This window comes from Onychostruthus taczanowskii, unplaced genomic scaffold (genome assembly GCF_017590055.1).
Source record: "Onychostruthus taczanowskii isolate IOZ18803 unplaced genomic scaffold, ASM1759005v1 scaffold53, whole genome shotgun sequence".
Lineage (NCBI taxonomy): Eukaryota > Metazoa > Chordata > Aves > Passeriformes > Passeridae > Onychostruthus > Onychostruthus taczanowskii.
Genome location: NW_024502902.1, coordinates 1,271,570 through 1,287,388, shown reverse-complemented (window position 1 = coordinate 1,287,388; position 15,819 = coordinate 1,271,570). Strand labels below are relative to the sequence as shown.

At 52.1% G+C, this 15,819-nt stretch overlaps 1 protein-coding gene across 3 annotated transcripts; it reads left to right on the top strand.

The window, feature by feature from the left end:
* The first annotated feature begins 1,987 nt into the window (after positions 1-1,987).
* On the top strand, positions 1,988-14,925 carry SEPTIN3 (septin 3). 3 transcript variants are annotated; one of them, XM_041416716.1, is made up of 10 exons: positions 1,988-2,358; positions 8,997-9,188; positions 9,443-9,571; positions 10,298-10,379; positions 10,757-10,894; positions 11,260-11,377; positions 11,822-11,917; positions 12,746-12,842; positions 13,304-13,355; positions 14,564-14,925. In XM_041416716.1, exons 1-10 carry the CDS (start codon positions 2,046-2,048, stop codon positions 14,697-14,699), a joined length of 1,353 nt encoding a protein of 450 aa, XP_041272650.1. In that variant the 5' UTR covers positions 1,988-2,045; the 3' UTR covers positions 14,700-14,925. The 3 variants fall into 3 exon arrangements, with proteins under 3 accessions (XP_041272650.1, XP_041272651.1, XP_041272652.1); XM_041416717.1 differs by lacking the exon at positions 1,988-2,358 and adding an exon at positions 3,939-3,948 and having other exon boundaries at positions 12,743-12,842; XM_041416718.1 differs by lacking the exons at positions 1,988-2,358; positions 9,443-9,571 and having other exon boundaries at positions 9,023-9,188; positions 12,743-12,842.
* The last annotated feature ends 894 nt before the right edge of the window (positions 14,926-15,819 follow it).

Here is a 15,819-nt window from a genome sequence, read left to right as displayed (position 1 = left end):
TGTGATGCAAGTACCCTAACTGGGGAGTCTCACTCAGCAGGGAAATGCAGTGAATAGGATTACTGCTGTGCCCAAAGTTATACTAGCCCAGGCAAGCAAAGACTCAAAAGAGCAGGTATAGTCTCAAACAGACACATTTTTGTGACTTGGGGCTGTGAAATGGAAATGACAAGGGGCTGGGTTGCATGGTATGATGTGCCACCCTCGACTGCACGGCTCACATTCCCTGCTCTCTGGCACATCACAGTCATATCTCCAAACACAGCTTAGAAACCTGCTTCCTCACCTCAACTCCCTGATGGGTGGGATTGCCCTGTAAACGAACACAGCTGAGCTGTGGGGTAGCATAAAAACCTCTCCACTGGAGTGGCTTGGAGCAGTCAGGAAGAAGTTAAACTGGAGGAAGGGGGGCCTGCAGTCACAGGGGTGCCCTCTCCCCTGCTCTGTGTTCTCCTCTGCATGCTGCCGTGCCTGTGTTGAACTCCAGTCTGCCCATGACTCAATGCAGAAACTGAGCAAAAAAAGACAGCAACCAGGTGAGGGCTGGATTAGAGAGAAATGAATTGTTAATCTCCTCTGGCTTACTTTTTGTGCTGTTTGGTCTGACACATTCAGCATTAAGCCAGGTATTTTCCATGGCTATGAAGGACTTTATTGTCAGCAGTGTCAAAGGCTTGCCCAGTGGAAGTGTGTGACAAACTGCACGGCTGATGCTTTGTTTTCCTGTTGTTCCCCCTGGGAGCTGCCTCCCTCTAGCACTGGACAGGCAGCAAGGAGCAGTCTGCAGTGAGGTTTCCTTTACAACAGAGTAGGTCTCCATCCACCTGGCTCCTGTGCCAGCTACACTGCCGGGCTATCTCGGAATAATTAAAGGCAAATGCTGCCTGAAAATTGAGATTGTTTCTCCTCTGTGGGATCTGTGCAGCCAGAAAGACCTCAGGGGAGAAAGAAATAGTCACAGATACTGAATTAAACTGTATAAGAATCAGAGAAGGTACTTATTGCTGGAAATACTACACAGTATCAGGTTGGTTTTTTTCATGTTTTCTGTCTCTTTGCCCTTAAGGAAGCAGAGAACTCACACTGTCCTGAGCTCCACCTTCTACCAGCATTTCCAATGAGTTGATGTGGGTCATTGGATAGTGATTCCTCCTCCACTTCCCTCAGCCCTGGTCACCTGAGATCAAGCAATCATTGTCCCTGCCACACTGTAGGTACTGTGGGTGCCTGTCTCTCCTTTTCTTTTCTCCCACTTGCCCACCAAACCATTCATATTCTCATCCCATCTCACCAAAACACCTTTCTCCTTTCCTCCTTGTTTACTGTGTTGCCCTTCAAAGTCTCTTCAGTGAGGAAGGTGTGAAGTGGCAAGCTGAATCCCTCTTGATCCTGAAAATGCCACAAAGCTGGCAAAAGTAAAAACCAGTCATAATAATGATGATAATGAAGAAGCAAAAGAAAATCAGAATAAGGGAATGAAGCATCAACTTGGACAAACACCCAACAAGTGATCACTGAACTTGCGTGGTGCGATATAAATTGTTGCACTGGAATATGCCATTTGAGGGGAAAAAAACTAAGAGAGGAAGGGAAAGCATTTCAAAAATTCAAATATTTTTGGTTTTGTTTTTTTTTTAATCGCACCCAGTGTCCTTGGAAGCAGGCAGCACAGGCCTGACCTGGCAGGTCTGCATCACTCCTCCAGCTCCTGCCATGGAGCAGGGCACGGGCTCATGTTGCAGAGCTGCCCATGCTGAGGGGCTGCTGGTGGCAGAGGTCAGGAAGGTGCTGGGCAGGGGCAGCAGTGGCCATGGCACCCAGCGTGGGAGCGAGCCATGCAAGCCACAAGAGCCGCATTGTCGCGGCTGGAGGCGGGCTGGCCGGGCAGGCTGGAGGTGGGGGCTCAAGCACGGGAATGACAGCGGCCGCGGGGAGCCCTGCACCCGAGACAGCGCAGGCTGACAGCAGGGACAGCCTGGGCCCCAGCCCGGCCTGGCACCCCGGCCCTGCCCTCGCACCTCTGCCGCCAGCCCACAGCCGGCGCCATGGAGGAGGAGATCGCCCTTCCTCGCAGCTGCCTGTCCGCCCCAGGGAGCCCCAGCGGCCCCGGCCGCAGCCCGGGCCCCGCACGGCGGCGGGACATGCCCCTGGCCGTGGCTGCCCGCACGAAGCGGAGCTGCCTGTCGGTCACGCTGCGCCGGGCTGCCGGGGGCGGCGGGCCGCTGCCCTGGGAGCGGCTGCGGGGCCCGGGCCCTGGCACCCCGGCGGCCGAGGGGCCCCAGCGACACGGCAGCTCTGACGGGACCGAGGCCGCCCCGGTGGCGAAGATGGGGGTGTCCTGCGCCCCACCACGCTCCGGTGGGTTTCCGCTGACGGGATGGGCTGGGCGGAGGGAGGGAGGGAGGCACCAAGGGGTCACTTGGCGATGACATGGAGCCCAGCATGGGGCAGGATCCTTCAGGAGAGGTAGGGTGATGAGAGCTCCCTCCCCTTGGGGTGATTTCCTCTTGACCCACACCAGAATCACGGGTGGGCAGCAGCTGGTGCGAGGACAGGCCGTGTGTTTGTGAGCCTGGCAGCCAACAGGGAGACAGGCAACTGTGGTCACCGTGTCAGGAGATTTTCTGGGTGATGGAATGCCTGTCTGTCTGTCAGAAACCAGTCTGTCCACTGCTCAGCCTAGCCCGGGGTAACTGCTGACAATTACTTCTACGTGTTCCTGTAACTTGCAGTGGGTGCAGTTTTCTTTTTGTCCCAGAGCACTGCAAAAAAGAGGAGCCCCAAACCCTTGCCAAGTCTGCCAGGCATCCCACAGCCTGGCCCCCACGCAGGGGGGTTGTCTTGTGGTGGAGGAACACATGGTGCTCCTGTCATCCCACTGACTGGAGGGTCAGAGCATTCCTGGATGCTGGTGCCCCAGCACAGCATGACAGGGACACAGTTCCTGTTGGGGCCGGGGCTCACAGAAGCAGGAGAAGGAAATGCAAAGCAGGGAAAGGGCATCCCCATGCAAAGATACGAGCAGCCAGAGGCATCCACACGGCTCTCCAGGCACAGGCACATCCACAGGGCACATGGAGGTGCCTGCCAGAGCACACGGGGATGTGACCTGTGTACCCCAACCTGGTCCAAGTGGGAGGATCTGTCCCTGCTCTCCCCGCACAGGCACACACACGTTTGTACACACGCACGCAGAGGGGACAGCGCTGGCTCTGCCTCTGCGCCTTGGGCTGAGGAATCATGGTGCTGGAGGAGAAAAGGTTTCTCACACCTTCACAGCAAAGCTGAAGGGCAAATCGCTTTTGATGAACCAAAACATTCTCAATTTCCTCCCTCTGGGAAAGCAGAAGGAGATTTTGCAATCACCTGATCCTACGAAATACCTAGGGGCAAAGAGCACCCTTTCTCAGCCCCGCCGGAACTAAGCTGCGAAGGGTTAAATATGCCCCTCCCTAAACAAGCGGAGATGCTGAAAAGGTTGGGGAATTGGGAGGGAAAAGGGCAGGAAAAGGCCTGTGGGGTGTGGGTGTGCAATCAGGGCCCCTCCAGGACATGGGGGCCCCATCGGCAGCGACCTCTCCAAACCCGAGGCCGTGCCCCCCCCGCAAGTCCGGGAGGCTGCCGGGGGCCTGGGATGGAGCCGGGGACCTGGGATGGAGCCGAGGGAGGGTGCGCGGGGGGAGATTTTGCGGAGATGTTTAATATTCAGGTCACATGACGATGGCAGCAGGAGCAGCACCAGCATCCCCGCTCTGCTGAAATAGCCACTGGAGAAGGAAGGGAAGGAGAGAGGGGGGAGAAGAGGACACAGGGAAGAAAGACAAAGGTAAAAGCAAGTGGAGCTTTGTAGCCCACCGTGCTGCTTCATCAGCGTCAGGCTAGAAAAGTGGGGGTAGACCCACTCCCTTGGGAGAGGATTCGGAGACAAAGGAAGCTTCATGTTCAAAGGTAGGAAGGATGCTCCGGGCTTGACAGGGCTGGGCAGCGCCAGAGGGACACCGCTGGGGCTTTTTGCGCAGGCATCCTCCGCTGTGCCCCCACGCTGCCCAGCTCTGGGCAGGGGGGAGGGATAGCCCCGGAGGGCAGCGGGGGAAATCGGTCCTGGCTTTGTCTTTCCTCTGTTTTTTTTCCTTGTATGAAGGAGAGGAAGCAGGGCTGGTCGTGGTGCTGATGGGGGGTAGCTAGTGCCAGGCACTGCTTTGAAAGGAAGGGATAATCCAGCTAGGGAGTGCCCACAAACTCCTCGGCACCTGGCTTGTCCCTTGCCAGTGACAGGCAGTGGGGATGTCCTGTGCCTCTCCCTGGGCATCTGCACAGGAGCCAGCAGGCATGCAGGCAGGGCACAGGCAGCTGTGGTGGTGTGGCTACCATGGTCCAGGGGTGCTCAGCATCCTCTCGCCTTGTGATACAGCTGTGCCATCCAGGGGTGAACTGGGACACGGGACAAGGATTGTATGGCTGGAGAGCAGCACCAAGGCCACGGCTGGGGCTGTGGTGGCTGGGCTGGGATGTGCCCAGCTCCTTCACCTCCAGCTTCTGCATCTCCAGAGAGGCTTCGGCACACGCTGCCCTAGATTTCACTGCAACCGGGCTCTTGCCCAAGCCCTTTGCAGAGTGCTGAGGGAAAGAAAGGTTGCTGTCAGGAAGGCTGCGGCAGCCCAGAGGATTGGGATGATCTTCAAGCCCGGCAAAAAGATCTGGTAAGAAGAATGGTTTTGTACTGTACTCTGATGTCAGGCAGTACATCCGGCAGGGCTCAGCCATTGCCCTGCACAGCTGAAAGAAATGCCCTGGGGTCATCATGTGAGCTGAGGAGGGAAAGGTATTTTTTCAGTGGAGAGATGCTCAGTCCAGCACCTCTGCAGATCAGAAGCAAGGAGCAGGTCCTGATGGCCATGAGCTCCAGGGAGGCTGTACTGCTAAAGCAGCTGCTTGCTTGCTTTCCTAGGAACCGGGCATCACCCTTTGAGGGCCTGCTTCTGCCAGCTACCTTTAGGTTTTGAACCCATCCCTCCTCCCTGTTCCATGTCTACAGGGAGTGGGACTGTGGGTCCAGGACCGTATGGGTGGAAGGGGCTGGGGTGAGATGTGTGTGAGGATCACTGCCTCCACCTGCAGAGGGACAGCCTTGTGCTAGACCACAGGAGAGCTGCAGCAAGGCCATCCATGTGTTACATGGGGGTTAAATAGCTTTTCCTTGCTGGAAGCTGGTTTGTGGTGAGCACTGTTTGCAGCTCTCCCTCCCTCTTGCCAGACAAAGGATGGGAAGGCAGGGGGAGGGGATGCGACTGTATCTGGGTTATCAGGACATAGTAGATGTTGGTCCCCACTACCTGAGCCCCCAGGGGACCTGCAGGGCCACCTCTGTCCCCACACAGGTCCTGGGAACGTCAGAGCATGAAGGGTGGTAGCACAGTAGTGGTGTCTGCTGCTGGCCACATATGCTGGCCTTCCAGGAAGAGGTTCTGGGGTGGCTCAGTGGTGTCAGAAGCAGGAGCTAGCTGGGACTATGGGGACCACTCTGGGCACTCATTCTGGTTTTACCTGTCCCTGCCTCAAAAGCTGTACCTTCCCTTAGTCCAGTCACATGGAGCATCTCCTGTGAGCCAGACATTATTCCCTAAGTGCCCAGCCCAGGGCCACCTCCTGCCAGATCTGGGTAGCTGGGGGGTATCACCAGCTACAGCCCTCTTAAAGGAGCTTCTCTTAGCACACAGAACAAAGCAGCAGGGAAAAGGGGGGCCTTGCAAACAGCAGATGCAGGTGGTTAACCTTGGCTATCCCTGTATTCATTATCAGCTATACTGGCTGTAGTGCCCTCTCGCTCATTCATTACAGGGGACAGCTGCAAGAGCTAGGACACAGAATGCCACCCCTTGACCAGCCACTCAGTGTGCTCAGGAGGCTTCCTAGCACCATTAGCTGTAGTGCACATAAAACAGAGCCACTCCCAGGAGAGCAGGCAGGCATGTTTCATGCCTCAGGGTGCCTCTTATGGCTCTGGTCCTGGTTTTGCACACTCCAGCAGGCTGTTCCTCAGCTGGCTCCTTGAATTCATCTCTGGGAGGCAAAAAGTGAAAAGTCATGTGCAGAAAGATGAACCCCGGGCAAATTTCTGCAAAATGGGGGTTTCCCTGCTGAGGCTGTATGGGAAGGAACCCCACAAAGAGAAGAAGGCAAGTGACCTAGAGGAGAAAAGCAGGTAGCTTTCTCCTGGTCTCAGGGTTTTCTATAGCTGTCCAAGAACCTGAATCTGAAATATCTGCCCTAGTCACTGCAAGCTCCAGGCTCCAGCAATGAAGCTTGCAAAGGAATGGTCTTGTATTATGATGTCCACAGCAGTTAGCAACATCTACTGGCTCTGGGCAAGGCTTTCCTTGGTGAGATTGAGGGATGAATGATGAGCCTCTTAGTGAACCTTGAGGCTGACAGCAAATTCCCTCCTTTCTCCTCCCTGTGTAAGAGCAAGGGTTGAAGGAATAAAGGAGAGGGCAACAGATTCCCTGAGGACAAGCTACCCCCCAGGCAGTGAAAGGGTCACAGCCCACATGGCCCATGTTCTGCACCCATCCCATGCAGCTGCTCAGCTGAGCTTTCTTCCCATCTTGACCTGTTCCCTTCTACCTTTGGGGTTTATTTGCCCCCATTTCTCCAGTAGCCAAGTGCCTCACTGGGCCCACAGCCCCCTGTCCCTAATTCCCTCATCATTCCATTTCTCTCTCTCTTCTCCCACTCTTAGGGCTAGGTAGGACCCCAGCAGGGCTGTGTGGGGTGTGTATGGAGAACGCTGCAGCAGCATAAGGGACACGGCACAGCCACACAACCATGATAGAGGTGATGGGGGCAGCCTGGGAGAGGAGGAGTGAAGGCTGGGGTGCAGGAGAACTGGCTGGCCTGGCCCCCTGTGCTTTAGCAGAGAGATGGGCTTTCCTGGCTTGCATCAGCTTTGATAAATCTGAAAAAAGACAACGGGAGCCTCAGGGGGTGTTTCGTCAGCAGGAAAGGCACATACTAGTTGTGATGGGTGTGAGAGAGGATTGCAGCTGAGAAGCACTTGGTGTGGCAGGCTGCCTCCTCCAGCAGCTGCCCGGCAGCATGAGGGGCTCCAAATTGCCAGTCTGACTCAAGCAATGGTCCGTCTTGTGCTCTGGTTCCCCCAGGGTGCTGCTCACTGCTTCAGGAGAGGGTGATGATAGTCCAGGGTGCCTTCACTCAGTGGGGAAAGGCAGGAGGGGGGCCATCCTCCCACTCTCCTCTGTGGGCAAGGTGGAACAGAGGTGGCACAAGAGCCTTCAGATATTAGCCACAGTGCTGTACATGAGTGGCTGTGCTACCATTGTCTCACACACGGGAAAACTCCTTCTCCCAGTTTAATATAGAAGACTTCCCAAGCAGTGAAAAGGAGCTGGGTGGAGGCACCCTTCTCCCTGCCAAGGGTGGCCCTTTCACAAGGCCTTTCCTTAGCACGTGATAGTGGGATATTATAGCTTATAAAAAATGTGTAAAATCTTCGCTGTGTAGAGCAGCCCTTGTGTCAGCACTGGAGCTTTTATGTGGGAGTGCCAGGCAGGGTCCCCATTCAGCCATGGAGCCTGCTCCAGTCTAACCCTGTCCTTGAACAAAATCTCTCTGACCTCTTCTCAGTCTGTCTCTGCCTGGCTTGACTAAGCTGTGACAGGAGCCCCACAGTGGTGCCATCAATGTCACTGGTCCAGTGACTTCTGAATCATTTTCCTTGTGAAGAGGGGCATGTGTCACCACCAAATGGCAGTCGCCTGCCTAGCTGCTCATGTTCTTTTCTGCTGCCAGTGGATTCTGATAAGTGGAGAAAAAAACTCTGCCAAAATGATAGAAAGGGATAATTCAGTGTGAGGTACTTGAACTGAAGTGGCATCCAAAACAAATGAAGTACTTACCAAGCAAAAGTGCATTCTGTCTCTGTCCTGGAAAAACAACCCTCTAATGAGACAAAGCATGGGGGAGTCAAGTAATTAGAGTGGGAGAACCTCTAGTTTGCAGCTGGCTTGGATATGAAAGGTATTTGATTCCTATCCCCTTCATCTTCCTTTCCAGATTCATCCCTCATGCCTGCCTTCCCCACCAATTAGAGCTTCTCTTCCATGTCCTGTACTCTCCCAACCTCCGCTTCCTCCCAGCGGGTGGGAGCTACTCATTAATGAGACAGAGATAAATGGGTGAGGCTGCCCCTAGCAATGTGTGCCATCACCAAAAAAAGGGTCAGGGAGGCTGGAAAGCCCTCAGGGTTTTCTTTATACCCAATTGTTTTACAGGGAAGAAGTGAGGAGGGAAGCAGAGATGAGAAGGGAAAGATGCAGATAATTAATTTTCTGATCATGATGATTAGTTTCTTGAGCATGACAAAAAACATTGGTCTATGGGTGGGATGCAAGCACAGAGATTATGGCCATGCTTTCACTTGCACCACTGTCTTCTTCTGAGGAGCTCAGCCTGTGCACCACAGTCAGTAATGCAGCCACCTGTGGCAATGGCCAAGCATGCAAGTCCTCATGGTACATCCCAAACTCTGTTTCAATGCTAGGACTTGACACATGATTTTTTTAAAGTCTGTTCCATCACAAATTTTATGGTGAACTTGGAGAGGCAAAACACTGGTCATCCTGTTGAGAACTGGGAGACAAAAATAAGGAGACACACCTGGAGCATTAGGCACCCGATTATCAGCCCAGCCAGCCTTGCTGCCCCTGCTTCTGCTGTTTGGAGGGAGCCATCAATACGCTGCATTCTCAATGAACCCCACTTCACCTCCTCGTCTGGAGTGAGACATAGCAGAGTGTGCTGGAAACTCAGGTAGATGTTGCTCCGTGATGAGTGTTACAACTAAGATCTTGACATTCACTTCACCTCCATAGCCCTTGAAAAGGCTGCTCAACGCTGCCCTCAGCCCCTGTGACAGGTCAGCAAGGAGGCTGTTGTTACACCTCAATGATGGTTTTTCAATCTTTGTCCCCATGCAGGATCAGTGGAGGGCAAAAACGAAGCAGCCATGTCTGAGCTGGTCCCAGAGCCACGACAAAAGCCAGTTGTACCAATGAAGCCCGTGGGCATCAACACCAGCTTGCTGGGCTACATCGGTATTGACACCATAATTGAGCAGATGCGCAAGAAAACCATGAAGACGGGTTTCGACTTCAACATCATGGTCGTAGGTAGGCAGAGACCAGCTGAGGAACTGGGAACCATGGCCAGGGACTGTCCCAGGGACTGAGGCCAGGTGGGAGAGCAAGCCCTGCTGGGAGGGCATGAGGGAGCAGACAGAAGTTGCTCTGAGGGAAAACAGAGCCTGCACAAGGCAAGGAGACACCTCCAGCCCCTTCCCCTGCCAGCCTGGCTGTGTTTCTTGGGCCTGCTGTCATCCCCAGGCTGTGGGAATTGTCACAAGCTTCCTCTCTGCAATCCTCAGGTCAGAGCGGACTGGGAAAGTCGACACTGGTAAACACCCTCTTCAAATCCCAGGTGAGCCGCAAATCTTCAGGCTGGAACCGGGAGGAGAAGATCCCCAAGACAGTGGAGATCAAAGCCATTGGGCATGGTAAGAGCCAGGCTGCTGTGGTGGAAGCAATACTGATGCCTCAGCATAGTTTTGCAGAAGGTCCCAGCAGTCCACGCAAATAGTTCTTTGGTATTAGGCAGCCCTTTCTCCATAGGAAGCTAAAGGACAGTTTAAGATGGCCTCAGAGACAGACAAGGCTTTTCTTAATCTGAAAGGCCCCTGATGCCACAGCCAAAAGTGAGGGGTAGACAAATAGAGAGACTTCATCATCGAAGGCATTAGTCTGCAGTTGTGGATTAAGCCTTGCTGTAAGTAATTTTCACCTGCAGTTACATTTAATAAGCTACACGGGTTGCATTGTTGGGTCCCATCCCAAGCCTGGTAGTGCACACCTTCTCACTGGTAGAGCAGCAGCACAACTCCTGTGGTGGTGCAGGGTAATGAGCATCATCTCAGATTCAGGAGGATGCGTTAAGGGAAGTTGTGTTAGGGTAGGTACTGCCTTTGGGCCACAGACCAAGTACAAATCCATTTTCTGGTGACAGACTGGTGAAAGGTGGCTTTTGTGTAGATATTACCAAAATTTGGGATCAGAGATGGAAATGAGGGTCATAATGTTGAGACATGACACAAGCTGGTCTGGTTATGCTTGCTGGGCAGGGATGAGGGCAGAGCTCTGTTGTTCCCTTGTGGGACACAAAGACATGTTTCATGTCGGAGCAGGTCCCCAGGGAGGAGTATGATTGTTTGCAATTTTTCCCCCAGTCATTGAAGAAGGTGGTGTCAAAATGAAGCTGACAGTCATTGACACACCAGGATTTGGGGACCAGATCAACAATGAGAACTGGTGAGTTTTACAAGGTCAAGACCTTGTGTCCCAGAAAGGGCTGAAGTTAGGATGGTGTATGAGTGACTGTCATCTGCTTGGCCCTTGAAAGCATCTGGGATCCTACTGCACTCGGGGGCCCATAGTGGGGCTGTGGGACTGTGAAACCATGGGTCTGTGTGTGTGATTGGGGGTATGCACATATTACATGGTGAATGCTTATTTCTGTGGCCAGTTACAGAATCTCTGAATCAGCTGTGCTGATGGCGAGATGCTTCAGGTGGATTTTGTTTTTATTACCTGAGACTGCTGTGCTGCTGTCAGAGCTGGGATCACTGTAGGCAGGAACACGAGGAGATTTGTACCTGTCTATTCATCCCACTTTCCCACTTTAACAGCTGGGAGCCTATTGAGAAATACATCAACGAGCAATATGAAAAGTTTTTGAAAGAGGAGGTGAATATTGCAAGGAAGAAACGAATTCCAGACACGCGCGTGCACTGCTGCCTCTACTTCATCTCCCCTACGGGGCACTCGTATGTACACAGTCCCTTGTCCTTCCTCCAGCCCTTGGTACCTCTGTGCCAGATATATACCCTGCACTGCTACACCTCAGACATGGATCCAGGGATCCTGCCAGCAGGACTGGGCACTGTTTAGCTTAACTTTGGGAGCTGTGGGGCTTGAAAGGGTCTAAGCTTACAAGAGCGGGAGAAATGCCACTGTGTTTTTTGGGAGAGGACAGAATGGATGGGAAGAAGGAGATGAGAACATGGGGGCAGCAAGCAGGGTATGTACAAGGGAGGGTTCACTGGTGCCCTGGTGCTTGGACAGTCATTAGGATGAAAGGCAAGGACAGTAAAAAGTGACCAATTCCCTCTTGTTCCTTCTTGGGCTGCAGCTTGCGGCCTTTGGACCTGGAGTTCATGAAACATCTCAGCAAGGTAGTGAACATCATCCCAGTTATTGCTAAGGCTGACACCATGACCTTGGAGGAGAAGACTGAATTCAAACAAAGAGTGAGTGTCTCCTCTTCCGGATGGGATCCTTCCCTGCCCTGGCTTGGAGGTGGGAGAAATGAGTGGTATCCTTCTTCCTGAGATTGCAGTGCAGTCCCCAGGGTGTGCACAGAGTCCAGTGCTGGGTTGCTGGGTTAAGTCCTAAAGATGCAGCTGTTAATATCTCTGAGGCCATCTGTTAGAGAAGGAAGAAATGTGTGTATCCTTGTGATGTCTTGTGATATGTTCTGTCATGGGAACTGGAGAGCCAGACAAGTAACTGAGGTTGGGAAGAAAGACTCATCATTGCTGCCTTGTGTCCTCACTTTACTGTGCACTTCCTTGGGACAATCCCTCCAGCTTCTGCCCACTGGAAGGGTGTCCCAGATGTGTTTGCCTGGCCTTGCCAACTGCCTTCCCTTTAGGTTTGTGCAGCTTTGTGCTCCAAAATGTCTTTCTCATTAGGTGCGCAAGGAACTAGAAGTAAATGGGATCGAATTTTATCCTCAGAAAGAATTTGATGAGGACTTGGAGGATAAAACAGAGAACGACAAAATCAGGGTAGGAAACATTTTATTGTGGGAGGGGAAGGGTGGATGAGGAGGGCACCACATTTTGTTCCACACTTCAGCATTATTGCCCTCACACATAAGAAATAAACTGCTTTTTAATCTCCATTCCTGTGGTAATTGCAGTCTCTTTCCAGGGATATCTGTAAAGCAGAGTAAACCTATGAACAGCTGCACAACCCTATGAATCACAGAGTCTCCTGCACTCTGTGCTCTGGAAACAGATAGTTTCTCCCTGTGCTTAGAGATATCTGGGTCCCCAATAGCTTCACCTACTGTCCTACTTCCCTGGAAAGCTGCACACTTACTCCATTTCTGGCTTTCCTCAGTATAATTTCAGCCATTAAACTTGATGAATGTTCATATGGCTTATGGGGAAGGATTATTTGAGTCCTTTCTTTCTATTGTAAAGAACTACAAATCTGTCAAGAAATATTCACCTCAGACTATCCATATAAGCAGCTCTGGGCTGACAGACCCTCTGTTGGTTATGCTAAAGAACTTCTTCTCTGGTCATCCCCCTCCTCAGAAATGCTGCAGAAAAGCTGTGCCCCAGCTCTGGACCCCTTGGCACTGCTGCAAGCTACCCACGCAGCTTGTTGGGGTGCAAGGACACCAGGAAAGCAAGAGTACAGAATTCTAGGGATAGCACTGAGGGGTGAAAAGGACAGCCAGTGAAGTTTTGCTCTGGAGAATCTCTTTTCTTGGAGAAGGCTTTGTGTTTGTTGAGCTGAGAGGTGGAAAGGTGGATGGGGAACCATGGTGGTGCTGGTCTCTGGAATGGGTTCAATGGATCTTTCCACGCGTCTCTCCCCAGCAGGAAAGCATGCCCTTTGCAGTAGTGGGCAGTGACAAGGAGTACCAAGTGAATGGCAAAAGAGTCCTGGGCAGGAAAACACCTTGGGGAATCATTGAAGGTAAAAGACCTCTTGCTTATGGGAGCTGGAAGCATTGTCTGCAGATCACAGTAATAGACAAAGGTCCAGATAGCATGTCCTGTGGCTACCCTTCCCATCCCATTTGTGACAAACTGCTTGAAACCAAGCAAAACGAGAATTCTCAAATAGTTGTGCCAGGAGGGAACTGCCATGGTCAATATGGTGCCACTGTCACCACCTGGCAGAAGCTGGAGCCACTCTGAACGCCATGGTATGTGAAGCTAAGCTCCTGAGGTTGGCTTGGTTTTCAAATGAAAATTAATGTGTGACTGCTCAGCATCTCTTAGTGTGTCTCCTCAATGCTCAGCAGCGTGGCGTTCAGCCAGTCCTTCCTGAAGTACTTGGAACCTGCCCCCATGGCAGTGACTTTCCCATGCTCTATAACCAGAAAGGGGCTGTTGAAAAAAATCAAATGTAACAATTGCTTGCTTTCTTTTCAGTGGAAAACCTCAATCACTGTGAATTTGCCCTACTTCGAGATTTTGTCATCAGGTAAGGTCATGGTCATGCACCGGTTTGCTCTTGACTAGCTGGGACTCTTCCTGAGATCCAGTCAGAATGAAATTGCCCCTACTAAAAGGGAAATAAAGTAAATTTCAGGCAGTGAAAGCTTATGTGGTGTAGGGTTGGATTGAGTTAAAGGGTAGATACTATAGTGCCTCTCTTAGAGACATGACCACTGTGTCAGGTAGGTGCTAGTTTTCATGTATGAGCTGGATGCCTGGGGAAAAGCAGGATACTACCACCCCTCTCAAGGTTGCAAAAACTGCCATTAAGGGAGTTTTAAAAAATCCCATTGTGGTTGCAAAAACTTTTAATTGCTGCTGACAACAGGTCAGTAATTAAGAGGTTACTACCACATCCTAGATTGTGTTTCCTTCCAGGTTGAAGGATGTGCTGGAACATATGAGCTGGAAGTGAAAAGCTTCCTATTCAATTAGCTTTCATTGTCCTGTCTTATTTCTACTCTGTTTCATGAAGTTGACTCAGCACAAATTCTGCAGGAGAGCTGTAGATCCAGAGTGATCTCTCTTCCCTCTATAAAAACAACACAAAAAACAGTTCAAAACCAAAGCCCTGTGGCTCATTCCACTTGTGGGTATGGTGCTATTGAGACATTTGGCCAGGTACAATGCTTTGACATCACCCTACTTTCCTATTTTTGTTTTGTAATACCTTCTGCAGCAGAGGTGCTTTTCTAAAGTCTTTCAGTAAAAGCATCCTACCCAAATGATCATCACAAAGCCTATAACAATCCAAGCCCCGGCTGTGTATGGAGGTTAGGGATGATGCTCACAGCAGTGTTCTGCAGTGAACCTGATACACCTCCTGATGCTTCCTTGCCTCACCACTGCTTCAGATAAGCCCCAGTCTGCTGTGACACACCAGGATGGCCAGTGGCTGGGCCAGTTGCACAGGTGAGAGAAGGGCAGGGCACTGGCAAGCACAGCCAGGAATTTCAACCCATGTCCTGCATCCTGCCTGTGTGTTCTCAAATACTGATGCTCTAGCTCTCAGTTGAGTATGATGGCACCCATGCTATCCATGCAGAAAGAGGGGTAACAATAATTAGCTAAACTGACTGATTGAAAAAATCTTCAATTTATTTTGGGGAATAAAATTATGATCAGAAGAATAATACTTACTGAGCTGATATTGGCTATCATGTCCTCTTTCCCAACCCACTTTATCCCCTGCAGGACCCACCTTCAGGACCTAAAAGAAGTGACCCACAACATCCACTATGAGACCTACAGGGCCAAACGGCTGAATGACAACGGAGGGCTGCCCCCCATGACTGTGGAGACAGAGGAAAACCACGAGAGTAACCTGTGAAAGACCCTCCCCCTCCACGGTCACCTGGTGACTCTGGCTAGACAGCCCACCCCTGCTACCCTTGACTCAGCCGTGGGCCTGTCTCTGCAGCATGTGCTCCGTGGAGGGAGAGGATGCAAGTGTGAGTGCAGGCGTGCGTGTGCCTCCCCGTGTGCCGGAGGGGGACAGGGGCATCTCCCCCGTCCTTCCCAGTGTCCCCATTCTCGGTTTGTTTTTGCACAGTGGACTGTCCGTCAGCTTCCTTTCCCTCGTTTCTGTGTCTCAGCTGTGTATCTTGCCTGGGGGAAATAGTGTTGGGGGGGGAAGGATTTCTAGGGGCATGGATTTTGGAGGGGGGAGGTGTGGGGCATGCTGTAGTCCTGTTTTTATCACTTGGACACATGGCAAGGAGAGACTCTGGGAGAGATGGTGGAGTCAATGCATGCATGTTTCAAGAGATATCAGCAGAGATTTCTCTTGGATCTTCCATGGGTGTAAAGGCAGCTGGTTGGTCTGAGGGCATGGTGGGCTGGCATTTTATCCCCTTTTCTTGCTGTGGCTTCCCAAGGGGAAATGGCAGCTTCGAATAGGGTAGATGAGAGAAGACTGGCATGTTTTGTGGTTCAGAGCAAGTGACTCGTGGGAAGAGACAGAATTAGTTCTTGGCCTGTAGCATCTGTTTGAGAAGCATCAAATTACTTGGGGAAAATGGATGTAGTTTCCAAAAGAAGCAAAACCCAGGGGGAAAGAATGTGTTCCTGCTGCAGAGGGTGCATTTGCCCCATTGCTGGGGTCACCCCATGCCCCTGCTGCAATCCCCCAGTGCAGTGGTCTCTCTCCACCAGCACTGAGCAGGTCCTAGCCAAGCCTTCCCCACAAGATGGGCCCTCTGCTGTGCGAGCACAGGGAGACAATCCCCCAGTGCAGTGGTCTCTCTCCACCAGCACTGAGCAGGTCCTGGCCAAGCCTTCCCCACTGCCACAGGGGGTCATGTGGGGCCTCCCCCCAGGGACAGCTCCGCTTGGCACAGCACCTTGGGGATCCTGGAGGAGAGCAAACAGCCATGGATTGAGAAGCACTGGGCTGCGGTGGGGATACAGGAGATACCTCTTCCTCATTCTCCTCAAATGGCTGCATTTGT

Excerpts from the sequence above, each read along its gene's own strand:
- SEPTIN3 (XM_041416716.1), top strand. The coding sequence starts at position 2,046 with ATGGAGGAGGAGATCGCCCTTCCTCGCAGCTGCCTGTCCGCCCCAGGG. Across the intron at positions 10,380-10,756 it reads CAGATCAACAATGAGAACTG|CTGGGAGCCTATTGAGAAAT; the intron begins GTGAGTTTTACA and ends CCACTTTAACAG. Across the intron at positions 11,378-11,821 it reads AGACTGAATTCAAACAAAGA|GTGCGCAAGGAACTAGAAGT; the intron begins GTGAGTGTCTCC and ends CTTTCTCATTAG.